General features: G+C 32.7%; 1 protein-coding gene across 1 annotated transcript; it reads left to right on the top strand.

Moving 5' to 3' along the window:
• The first annotated feature begins 6,534 nt into the window (after positions 1–6,534).
• LOC127078434 (uncharacterized) lies at positions 6,535–7,499 on the top strand. The gene is made up of 2 exons (XM_051018892.1): positions 6,535–6,775; positions 6,891–7,499. Exons 1-2 carry the CDS (start codon positions 6,653–6,655, stop codon positions 7,113–7,115), a joined length of 348 nt encoding a protein of 115 aa, XP_050874849.1. The 5' UTR covers positions 6,535–6,652; the 3' UTR covers positions 7,116–7,499.
• The last annotated feature ends 6,916 nt before the right edge of the window (positions 7,500–14,415 follow it).

Genomic DNA, 14,415 nt, shown 5'->3' with positions numbered 1-14,415 from the left:
AAATACTCCAGGCGCATTAGTCACCCCAAAAGGCATTACAGAATACTCTTAATGTCCATACCTTGTTCTGAAAGCAGTCTTCTGAATATCCTCGGTTTTCACACGGATCTGATGATACCCAGATCTCAAATCTATTTTGCTGAACACACTTGCACCAACCAACTGATCCATCAAATCATCAATCCTCGGCAAAGGATACCGATTCTTGATCGTCACTCTATTCAGTTGCCTGTAGTCCACACACAACCTCATCGTACCTTCCTTCTTCTTAACCAATAGCACTGGTGCACCCCACGGTGACACACTCGGACGAATAAATTTTTTCTCCAACAGATCTTCCAACTGACTCTTCAATTCAGTTAACTCAACAGCAGACATACGGTACGGAGCCATCGATATCGGCCTAGTACCAGGCACCAAATCAATTGAGAACTCCACTTCGCGCTCTGGCGGTAATTCATTCACCTCTTCCGGAAACACCTCAGGAAAATCACACACCACGGCTAGATCGCAAATCACCAGTTTATCTTTAGCCTCCAAAGTCGCTAACAGCATAAACAACTCTGCCCCCTCGGCTACTTCCTCATTCACTTGCCTTGCTGATAGAAACAAACTCTTTCCCTCCTCAATCTCAGGAAAGACCACCGTCTTATCAAAACAATTGATAGAAACTCGGTTAAACACCAACCAGTTCATACCCAGAATAACATCAATCTGCACTAGTGGAAGACACACTAGGTCCATCCCAAAGTCTCTACCAAAAATACTCAAAGGACAATTTAAACAAACCGAAGTAGTAGTCACTGAACCCTTCGCAGGAGTATCAATTACCATACTACCAAACATCTCAGATATCTCTAACTTAAGTTTCACAGCACAATCCAAAGATATAAAGGAATGAGTCGCACCTGTGTCAATAATAGCTACAAGAGGAAAGCCATTAATATAACACGTACCTCGGATAAGTCTGTCCTCACTGGAGGTTTGAGTTCCGGTCAACGCGAACACCTTCCCAGTTTGAGATTTCTTTGGCTTCTGACACTGACTTCCAATATGCCCTTCTTCGCCACAATTAAAACAAATCATTTCCTTGTGCTTGCAATCAGCTATTGCATGGCCAGTCTTACCACAGCGAAAACACCTCTTTACTTCAGCAGTGCATACATTACTCTTATGACCAGCCTGACCACATTTGAAGCAAACTATACCAGCAGGAGCACCTCCCCTACTAGTCCTCTGAGCCGGAGCAGCTCCTTGTTTCCCTTTTCCCACTGGGGCATCATACGGCTTGCCACGATTTTGATGTTGCTTGCCCCTGCGGTCACTGACAATCTTGTAATGAGCATTATTGTCTTCTTCAAATATCCTGCAGCTATCAACCAATTCAGTAAAAATGCGTATCTTCTGATACCCAACAGCCTTCTTAATTTCAGAGCGCAGTCCATTTTCAAACTTGATGCACTTTGAAAATTCAGCACCAGCACCAGTGTAATGAGGATAAAATTTGGACAGCTCCACAAATTTCGCAGCATAATCAGTGACAGACATGTTTCCTTGCTTCAGCTCAAGGAACTCAATTTCCTTCTTACCACAGACATCTTCCGGATAATACTTTCTCATGAATTCCCTGCGGAATACATCCCAAGTAATGACTTCACCTGCCACGGTCAACCTCTCGAGAGTCTCTAGCCACCAGTCATCAGCTTCGACTGCTAGCATGTGAGTACCATACCGAACCTTCTGAGCTGGAGTGCAATCCATAACACGGAAGATTCTCTCAATCTCTTTCAACCATCCCAAGGCTGCATCTGGATCATGCTTCCCTTTAAACACCGGCGGATTCTCTCTCTGAAAAGTCGCCAAGCTACGTGATCCAGCATCACCACCAGCATTTGGCAAGTTCTGCACAGCTTGTGCCATCGCTTGCATTGCGGCAGCCATCGCAGCGTCATTCCTTCCAGCCATTTCAACTTATCAATACAACACAACTTAAAAGTTAGATTAGTAACAATTACACAATTGTTAGACAATAACGACACGACAACTGGCCAGACAGACCAACCTGCTCTGATACCACTAATGTAACACCCTTCTAAAATACCCCAAATATATAATAAAAACAACAAATATATATCAGAGTAATTATGCACCAAGGGTGTCACACAACTACTTCACACCATAATAACTGTCATGCTCTTTATTTAATCAAAATAACATTTTCTTGCATAATTCGCAGCGGATAGAAATCAACTAACCATTCAAAACATATAACATATTACAGGTAAAAAGGTTCAACAACCAACAATAAAACAATTAAAACATCCCGTCCCGATGTTACATCTATCAGAGCACGACCCTCTAAGTAGACTACACTAGACTCCAAACACTAGCTTCTACTCAATCACCGCTCGTTACCTGAAAAATAGTTGTAAGCGTGAGTTCCTCAATCGATATAATAAGCATTATAAAATATCATGTCATGTTAAGTAATTTAACACATTAATCACCCTAATTACGTCACACATTCAGTAACGACACATCAACTCAAACATCATACTCAATATCAACACAAACACCACTTCTCAATTAAATTAAATATTCATACAACAACCAACAAAATGCAACTCTAATGAGACTCGACTCGTCATGCATGTGGTACCATTCGGAGTAAAACTCCCAACTTAAATCATTGCCATTTTATTGGGCATCAAGGCATAAGCCTTCAACTTTCAACTTAAAATTTGCCAATCCAGGCCAACGTGGTGCGAGCAAAGCTCCGACTTAATGCATATGAATGTACATGGCATACACGACTTTGAAATTCCGACAACATAATAATAATAGTAACACAACGATGTTTTCAACATAATCAACTTAAAAATCAACTTTGGCTCACCAAGCCTACAACTCAGTATTTTTAACAACTTTTCGTACACGGAACAACTTAACAACTCAGTCATATTTGTCTCGACACTTCATAACATAAACCCAACCAGATTTCTGATCAACTCACTATAATATTACTACATAACATAACTCAATCCCTACTATGTCACACACCGGTATAGGCCAATCACCAATTATGTTCACAACATTAAAATATCCATTTTTTCTAATTTCCAACAGTGTTAACCGGTTAACGCCCTGGGTTAACCGGTTAACGCAGGACAAAACACACTTTCTGGCAAAACGCAACAGTGTTAACCAGTTAACGCCCTGGGTTAACCGGTTAACGCAGGAAAAACAGCACCTTTTCACAAAATGTAACAGTGTTAACCGGTTAACGCCCTGGGTTAACCGGTTAACGCAGACAAAACAGCAGTTCCTGCGTTAACACAAGGCAGAATGCAGAGTTCTCCGCATTTTCCGCCGTTGGAGGACTTCCGGACCTCCGATTCAATTTCCGTAAAAAACTATACGTTCGGGGAATCACGACTCACACAATTACCGATTCAATTACAGCTTAAACACAGTTTACTCATCACAATTTTTCAGCATTCTACAATCCCAATTAGGGTCAATTCAACGGTTTATCACTACCCATTACATGTTAATCTATAATACCCATTAAACGACGATAAACCCCCTTTACCTGAGTTAATCCGGCAATCTCTAAGCTTCAAGCTTTTCCGTTCTTCAACCTTTGCTCTCTAGCTCTTCCTCTTTGCCCTTTCTCCACTTTTCACCTTTCAGCCGCTTCTCTGTTCCACGTGAAAACTCTTTACCAAAAAAATGAAAACCCTTTTTTTTTTCTTATTCCAACTTATATATTTTCCAATAATTCTTATTCCAAATAATAATAATAATAATCCAATAATTCAATTTATTTAACTAAATTAATAAATATATTATTAACTTAATTTAAATAATTCTCTTATTTTATTCGGGGTGTTACAAAACCTATTATATTGTTGTTTCTCTGAAACCTTTGCTAGTATATATAGATGATCGGTAAGGTGCTGAAAGAGTGTGTTTCTCTAAAACTGCATGATCAGTTCAACTTCTATGAAGCTTGAGCCTTGGATCTATGAAGCTTGTAATAATATTGAAGTTTCTATGAAACTTGTAACCTTAAACAATGATCACGATAATGCATAACTTGAAGGTTGAAATGAAGCAGAAATTTGGTCCCCTATGGAGATTGATACCATGTTAAGGAATGCTCAATGATCATGTTGATTTGCATTGAGTAAAATGTTACCAAGAAGAAGAAGAAGAAAAAGAAGAAAGGTATGGGAGGAAGAATATGAATCAAAGGTTACATAATTGTTAGTTAATTCATAAGATTCAATATTGATCATTGATTATCAAATATGTACATGAAACTAGCTATTTATAGCTAGGGTTTGTTAGTTACCACAAGTGGAAGTTAGTTACATAAGGTGTAACTAAATTCTTAACTACTTTAACAACTAATACTAGAAAGTGTAACTAATTTCTAACTTTACTAACTACTTCTCTAATAGAAGATTCTACTTCTAACAACTAAGAGAGTCATGCCTTTCTCTCATCCCTATTAAATTCCGTCACTGTTCACAGCTATTAATTGATAGACTATTTTTTTTTATTATGAGCGAGTACAACTCTAATCATTTGTGTTTTATAATTATTTATTTCAAACATTCTATTTGACTACTATATCAGCTATCATTATGAGAGTTTTTCTAACTATCACAAGTTATCACTTCTATTACTACTAACCACCATTTTGATCACAATTGATTACCATTTTTTTTTGTCTTTGATAACAAGTTTGTATGTTATTGAATACCATTTTACCACAATTCATGTTTCCAATAATCATCGATCACCACTTTAATCAGTGCCAACTACCGCTTCAAATATCATTTTAATTATTTTTAATCACCACTTCGTCCTCCTTTAATTATTAATATTATCAATTTCTACTACCACTTCATTCACCTTTAATCATCAATATTACTAGTACCTACCACCACTCTAGTCACCACTTCGACTACTAAAAACTATAACTCTTACCATAATCACTAGTCACTTCAACTATATTGTTGGCCGCCACTTTTACTTTTATTTCATTCACATCTAATTAATACTTCAATCATTGGAAAACACCATAATAAAAATCATCGATCATCACCCTACCTACCGCCAATTACCATTTCAAACACCTTTAACCACTCTCAATCTGTACTACTTTCATCCTCACCACCACACCATCCCCTCCTATCTCCAATTTAACAACTAAGACCATTACATAACTAATCGACGACCACTATTTTGACAACACATAATGACCATATTATATTTCCATCTTGAATCACTAGTCTTCCCACCATTATCCCCATTAAAACCACTAACAACCACCACCTGCCACCGCGATCACTACTCAATTCACATCTGATCACTAATTTGACCATCACTTTCTACCACTCTAATTACCATTATGGCCATTAGAAACAACCACTTCTATTACTAGCGACCACCATTCTAACCACATCAATTAAACACTTCAACTATGATCAACCACCATTGTTGATATGTGATGCATCTACCTCTAATCTTCATTATGATCACCTAAACTACAATCATAGTCACAACTACCATCGATCACCGCCTATATCATTGTCAACCACCACTTTTGCCATAATTATAATCAATCTAACCACCACCACCAGCGATCATTCTATCATCACGATAACCACCACCAATCACCACTCTAATAATCGTCTCTCAGAACAGTCACTTTCAACCATCATGATTAAAAATATCACTAATTAAATATATTATATATTTATAATCTCTTAATTATCTTGTAAATTTGTTATATGAATTGTTTTGATTAAGACATACTTATAAAGAATATTAATTTCTTATTACATTTATAACAAATTTTCGTTCTAGAGTTTTATACTTCAAACTTAAAATTAATTTTAACTTTAAAAATATAATGTTCAAAATCAAAAATAATTTTATATTTTAAAATTTTCTACCCATTATTAGACCAAGTTGAAACAAAAATCAAATCAAAGACCTCTCACAAAATAGTATCATCTCTTGACACATTTACTCTACTTGCCGACCTACCATATATGTTTCTATTAGACCGACTACAATGTGTGACCGTCATTGCAAAACACATCTAGATCCACTGAACTAAAACAAATAACACTTATCTCATTATCTCAACCTTAACCTTAACCTAACCTTAACCAAACATAAGAACATGCAAATCAGATAGGAATCTTATAGTACACAGTTTCATTTGTCGCCTTATATACAAATTTCTCGAATATTTTAAACCATAAATTACTCTTCAATATCAATAGAATCAAGTCCATTTACATCACAACCAATTAATTAGTTCACTCTCTCAAGAAAGATTAAAATTTTTGGATCAGATATCATCTGGACATGATCTGTTGCCTGCTGTTATTGGATAATATCAAAACATATACTTCCATGATTCTTGTGGGGTCCACAGCTAGCTAAGCAATTGTGACCATGGTCCCACCAACCACATGACCACCCCATTATCTCTTTACTCTCACTCATCCTTACCTTTCTTTTTCTCTATATAAAACCAAACATCCCCCAGTTATGGAGAACAACAAGTAAAAGATTAGAAATTTTCATGCAAAACCACTAGACTTTCTTTTTTATTATTATTATTATTATGGAGGTTGCTATTGAATTAGATGATGATTTATTTTTTGCAAATTTGAGCAAGGAAATTGCTCTCTTAATTATGGATGAAGATGAAGATCCTTTTGTTCCTCAACCTCAAAACTCTTTTCAGGTATTTTACTAATTACACCTCCTTAATTACTTCACACACCTCATAACTACATTTTTTTTCCTTTTGCATATAATATTCTATAGCACCGACATAATTGTTAAGTTTCATTTTTCAGGCTTTTTCTAGAGCAATTCATCCTCCTCCACAGTTTGATATCCTCTATGAGCAAGCTTTGGTGAGAAGAGAAAGCAAAGGAACAGGAGTGTTTATTCCACAAGCAACACAACCAAGAAGGAAGCACAAGAAAGGAAGATCTAATTCATACTCAAAATATCCAAAACAATCTCAAGACACAAGAATGGATTCTCAAGTTCATAACAAGAATTCTTTGAAACAGTGAAATAATATGGCTGAAGTTATTATATAGATCCTTCTAGTTAAAGCTGCGTGATTTTATAATCTTTAGTGATTAATTTGATTATTATATTGTTTAATAATTTATGTGTTTAATTAATTCTTTATAGCCTTTAGGCAATAATTGTATGGCTAATTATGAAGTTGTATTATTATTATTTATATAAAGGTGAATATGTACATGGGATGGGGAAACCATTTTTTAGTATATATACATCTATATATATTAGTCATCTTATAGGAAGGCTCAACCAAAGGTTTTGTAACCTTCCACTGTGTGTACAAGCAGTTTGTGGCTATTTAGTTTCATATGATAGATAAGTTTGTCCTTTCTGGCAATGATATTAATGATAGTGTTTTTTTTTAGTAATTTTTCTAATTATTTTTTTTTGTGTGTATTTGCATTCACTTAATATATCAAGTTAATATACTTTTTTAATAATTAAATCTTAATTAAACAATGTTGTTTTGATTTTGATTTGTTCTGATATCACACACGTAGTAAAATGAGATTTTAAAAATGAGGTATTAAAAGAGATAGTAATTAAAGACCAAGTTATTTAAATAAATATAAATAATTTATTTTTATTATCATATTTTATTTTATTTAAGTTTGTTTGAATTAATGCAAACAAACTTGTTTTATTTTTCTTTTAATATATTAATATATTTAAATATTAGATAGTTAATTATTAATATGTTTCAAAAGAAATGGACATTTAAGTCGATTTAGGGTTTGAATTTTTTAGTAGGTTGAAGACCGTCTGTCATTATATAATTTTTACGAGCATTTTTAATGTAATCAAGTTATCACTATAAGAAAACCTTGCAAAAAAGAAATAGCGTTAAAATTTAAGTAAATGGACTGATAAATAAAGTCATTTGCGAGAGTACCCCCTCATCGATTATATCCGTTCAATTAACAAGAGGAAATTCCTCACTGTTAAAGATGCTACGCGTCTGCAACACGTCATTGTTATCGAGGGGAAGTCCCTCGTAAATATTATTCGTTATTTTCACGTGGGAAAGCCCTTGAAAATCACTATATAAATTGTACACCTCTGCATCACTCTGTACACGTCATAAATTTGTTAGGGGTATCCCCTCGTAATTTATGATCGTTATGAACTGCGTGGGGGACACCCCTCGTTATTTGTCATCATTAAATGAGTCTCAGACACCTTCTTTCTCTCTCATTTTCCTTCTCTTCTCTTCCGCCATTCTTTTCTCTCTCATGGCAAAAACATTCACTCTTCTTCACTCTCTCACATAAAAAGAACTCTTATTACTCAAGTTTTTTATTCTTTCAAATATTATACCATTCTGGAATTAGGTAAACATTAATATTTTTATTATAATTTCTTTGAATTTATAATTCAATATCACTAATTATTTATTATGTTTTGATTTTCTATGTTGGATGTATAAACTTATCCTTTAAATTTTATCAAAAGGAAATTTTAAATTAAAGGGGACAAAATTCTGATTGTTCATTTGTACAAGGTACACATAATTTTTTTTGTTTTTTAAGATTTTAGGTGTATTTGATATTGATATGTGTTGTATTTGGTTCGAAGTTGTTATATATATATATATATATATATATATATATATATATATATATATATATATATATATATATATATATATATATATATATATATATATATATATATATATATATATATATATATATATATATATATTATATATATATATATATATATATATATATATATATATATATATATATATATATATATATATATAATTTCAAAAATGATATATTATTTAATATTATAATTCAAAAATATTATTTTTACTTTTAAAATTTTTAGTATTTGTATTATAATATTTCTAAAATATATATATTATAATATTTCTAAAATATTGATCTGTGTTGTATTTTTATTTTTATTTCTATATCTTGTAGAAAACATATTACTCTCTCCACTTTATTTTTATTTCTATATCTTGTAGAAAACATATTATTTCTATATCTTATAGAAAATATGAATTAAATCTTATAGAAAACATATTACTCTCTCCACTTTTTTTATTATAAGTCGTTTTTGACTTTTCACACATATTAAGAAATGTAATAAATATAGTATGGAAAAAATAAATTATGAAAGATTTTACAAAATTATCCTTCATTAATGGTATTAGAAATATAAATTCATATAATTGAAAGAAGAGAGAATAATAAATATTTAAGGGTATAATAGAAAAGATAATATTAATGATTCATTCTATTATAAAACAACTTATATTATGATACAAAATATTTTTCTAAAATGACTTAGAAAGTATGTAAATTTGTAAGAAAAAAGTATATATTTATTTTGAAAATATTAAATATTTTTATAAAAGAATATTTATAAAATAAATTTAAGAAACATATTATGTATTTTTAATAAATGAATAAATTATATATTAATATATACTTTTTATTTAGAAAGTTTGAATTAAATCATAAAAGTATATGATTTGTAATATATTTAGAAAGTATGTACTTTTTAGAATGTATATAATTTGTAATACAGTTTTGTAATATATTAATGTAAATTTTTTATTTAGAAATTATACACTTTTAAAATTATTAATATATTTTGGTAATATATTTGGTAAACATATTATAAAGTATGTAAATTTGTAAGAAAAAAGAATATACTTATTTGAAAACATTAAATATGCATTAAATACATGTATTAAAAAAGTTGATTAAATTTGTTGAAGTATGAAACTTTTAATATGTATTTTTAAATTTTACTTTTATGTCATCTTTGTCATGAATTACTTTTAATTTGATGGATATGGATATAATTTATTTTTATTTCATTTTTAATGATAAATTATTTTATTCGATTACTAACCCTAACGTTTTGAACTTGACATGGGATGATTGTTCAAAATTAGCAATTGATTTAGGAATAAATATTTATAAGTTTGGAATTGAGAAATTAACGAACATTCATGTTTGTTTTTACTTTGAATTCACTTAAGGAATTAGGGAGTTGTTAAGAAGAGTGAGTTATACACTAATGAATTGGATATAACAGTAGTGTTAATTTATCGTAATTCTAGAACATCACTTCGAGAAAATAGACGGAGTTATCAGCAATGACAATCAGTGGGTTCAAAACTAAACCTGGTCGCTTTCTAATTCATGTATCTTCTACAAATTTAATTCGCGCAATTTACTTTTGCAAAAATAATTTGAACCCCCTATTTACTTTTAAAAGCCCACTAATAACATTGTTAAAATAATGCAATTCATATGGAGGCGGTCTTATATTTTGATTACTTTGACATAATATCATTAAGTTTTTAACGTTGTTCTCGAAGATTATTGAATAATTTTGACAAGACAATTTTTGTGCTACATTTTAGTTCAACTTTTTTTTCTTTAGTTATTGTTTATTTTTATTTTCTTCTATTATTCGGTTTGGTTTGGGCAGTGCTATTTGTTGGTGTAAGCCTTAGAGGTCAATACTTTTGGTACTTGTATCGAATTATTTATTAATAATAAAAGGTTTTTTCTTTATTCTGTTTGTTTAATAAAGTCCATAGAATAGCTAGTCCGTTTAATGTATCAAGTGTGACTTGATCATGAGATCCCATTAAACATAAGAACACTATTCTTAAAGTATCCGTAGTCGAGCTTTGTTGTGAAGTGCGATAATATTAAAGCATTAAGACTATTATGTATATAGACTGATGATCACATCTCATGGATCATGGATAAGGAGTTATCAAGTCTTAAACATAGGTATGAATATTATGAGTAATATTTATACTGGATTGACCCGCTATGAGAGTACTACATAAAATGTTATGCAAAGTGTCATAAGTTATTCTCATGGAGATAGTGGTGTATACCACCTTTCGACCCGAAACCACTATGAACCCTAGATGTAGAGTCGAGTGCTTTATTGATGATCAAACATTGTCCCTAATTGGATGACTATAAAGACAGTTGATGGGTACTCCACGAAGCATACTGAGGGACATGAGTGACCTAGATGGAATCTGGCCATCCTGCGTAACAGGATAAATGTCTAAGGGTCCAATATTAAACTGGACAAGGATGATACGGTTTATGCCTTGTGTTCAATATAGACATAAGGGTAAAAAGGGTAATTATACACACAAGTATTATCACAAAAAGGGATTTGTCATATCACATGATATTTTCGTGTCTTGGTTAGCAGTGATGTGTTACTAGATACCACTCACTGTTTATTATGTCAAATACATGATTTAATATAATTGTCAATGTCACAAAAACCTACAGGGTCACACACAAAAGGAAGGATTGATGAGAGATAAAGTAAATAAGGAACACCGTAAGTTACAATTCACTTAAGTGAATTTTGTAGAACATCGTAAGGTACGATGCACTTAAGTAGAATACGAAATATGGTAAGGTACCACACGGTTAAGTGATTTTCGGTATACCATAAGATATGGGCCACATACACTTAAGTGGGCTTTTTAGCTTGCATCCCATTCAAGTGGTTCTATAAATAGAACCCTTGTACAGAAGCATTTCACTAGATGAAATTTCGTTTCTCTCTCACTCTCACTCAAAGTCTTCATTCATAGTAGCTAACACTGAGACTGAAGGAATCCGTTCGTGTGGACTGAGTAGAGGCGTTGTCACCATTCAATGCTCGTGATCACTCCTTAGATCTGCATCAAAGGTTTCAATCGCCACAAGAGGTAAATGTTTCTATCACTGATCATGCTCATTCGTAAGGATCACTAAAGGAAAACTTTTAATTCCTGCTGCGTTTTGGATCACAATTTTCCTTCACTATTGAAGTATTATCTGTTTGTTTATGTGAAGTTTGAGTTCGACACTAATACTGCTAAATTCATAAATCGAAAAAAATGCAAGAGTAATTCGGAAAGCAAGAAGAGAAGTACAACAAGCTAAAGACTAATTGGAAGAAGAAATATAAGAGATGGTTAATCCACTGAGACAAACAATGAGGGATTATTGCAGGAGAATTTATGATGGACAAATATCCTTAGGTTTTCAACCTGCTAACCCTGTTACTTTTAATGTCAAAAGTTTTGTGCTTTCAAGTTTAAGAGAGAAATTGTTCGATGGGAAAGATACCAGATGCCCTTGGGAACATATGGATAAATTTTATGAGACTTGTTCGATGTGAAAGCCAAATGATGTGACCGAAGATCAAGTAAAATTACAGCTACTTGGTTTCTCTCTGATAGGATGAGCAAGTGACTGGTTGCAATGTATACCGAACGGTACTATTCACACTTGGAAGGAATTAGAGGATACGTTTCTAGAGAGGTTTTTATCGAACACCCAGTTTGTAGAGAGAAGAGCAAAAATCTCAATTTTCGAGCAAGGTAATTTTGAATCAATGTTTGATCATATGAGAGATTCAAGTTGCTACTATGATGAAGTACGGATTACAATATCAGCAATATGGAACAAATGACACATTTTACTAGAGGTCTCAAAGCTCAAGTGAGAATGCTTTTAGATGCTTCAGTTGAAGGTGCCATCAAGACTAAGAATGAAGAAGAGGTAAAAAAGTTGATCGAAAGAATGTTCCAGAATGAGTATCGCTCAACAAGTGACCGAAAATCCAACCAAATGGTGTGCTTGAATTAGATTTGAATATATTAGTACTAACACAACTTGATGTTATTTCAAAATAGTTAGTTGCATCCACTATTATTCCGGAAAATGTGAGTCAAGTCCAGAGATTACAATGTGATTTTTGTGGGAAGGACATGGAAATGGAAATTGTGTACCAAATGGGGCTAGTGTTGAAGCTTTGTATAAATATTTTCAGAAGAATAATCCTTATTCCAACACCTACAATTATGGTTGGAAAGATCACCCAAATTTTAAGTGTAGCAATAATCAAACTTTTAATGCAAATCAGAGAGTTCCACAGGTTCCTCAGGCACCACAAAGAAAACCATCACCACTTGAACAAGTGTTGATAAATTTTATGAAGGCCGCTCAAACTAGTTTTGAACAAATTGGAAGAAATTGGGAAGAAATGTCCAAGAATCGGAACACCGTGAGTTAGAACACCGAAGCTTCCATCCAAAATTTAGAAATGAAAATTGGTCAATTATCTAGACAATTAGCATCGCAACCTAGCGCAATCAGGGGATTTTTTGGAAATACGGTAGACAACCCAAAAATGAGAGTTGCAAAGTCATTGAGTTGAGAAATAAAGCAATGTCGTCAAACCCTGAGTCTAGTGGTGAGAGAAAAGAAGCAAGTGAGGGTGAGCAAAGAATTCAAGAAGATTTAGGAGTTAAAAAAGAGCTTGAGAAAAAATTAGAGGGAGAAAAAAGGGAGGAACCAAGCAAAGACTCGGTTAGGGGGGATACCCTTGACAAACTCATAGATAAAAACTAACCTTTGAGAAGAACAAAGAAACATATCCTAAATGAACCTAACCCAAAACTATTGTACTATGTCAAACCACCTTACCAAATCTTGAAAAAGACACCAAAGAAGGAAATGGAAGTGGGGCAATTCAAAATTGATGGAGATGCTTAGAAAAATATAGGTTAACATTCCATTAAGCTAATCTCTCAAACTAATGCAAGTTTATGCAAAATTCATGAAGAAGCTCTTAACCGGAAAGCTTAAATTGAAGTATGATGAGAATATTACTTTGCAGGAAGAATGCAGTGCTATAATTCAATGCAAGTTTCCACCTAAACTTGCTGATCCAAGTAGATTTACTATTCCATTGGTTCACTAAAAATTGGTCATGCATTCTGTGATTTAGGAGCAAGCATCAATTTGATGTCGTTGTCTATGATGAAAGAGTTTAATTATGGGGAACCCAAGCTAACTTAGATGACTCTTACATTAGTTGTTCGTTCGATCAATTACCCGTATGGATTTCTTGAAGATGTGCTTGTGAAAGTAGATGAATTTTTGTTTCCAGCAAATTTTGTGATTCTTGATATACAAGTAGACTCTGAAACAACATTACTCTTAGGTAGACCGTTCTTAACAATAGTTAGAGCTCTGATTCATGTGGAATTGGGAGAGTTGATCTTGATATTAAACAAAGAAAAAGTTGTGTTTAACATTTTCGAAGCAATGAAACATCATAAAGAGAATCCTCGGTGTTATAGAATTGATATAATGGAAGAAATTGTTCAAGAGGTAGTCTCAGAATAAACACCTTCACCACCAATGGAACGAGTCATTATAAATTCACTCGAAAGGTTTGAAGATGAATCTTACATGGAAGTAGCTAAATGTTTACTTC

This window comes from Lathyrus oleraceus, chromosome 1 (genome assembly GCF_024323335.1).
Source record: "Lathyrus oleraceus cultivar Zhongwan6 chromosome 1, CAAS_Psat_ZW6_1.0, whole genome shotgun sequence".
NCBI lineage: Eukaryota > Viridiplantae > Streptophyta > Magnoliopsida > Fabales > Fabaceae > Lathyrus > Lathyrus oleraceus.
This window is presented reverse-complemented; position numbering and strand designations above follow the sequence as displayed.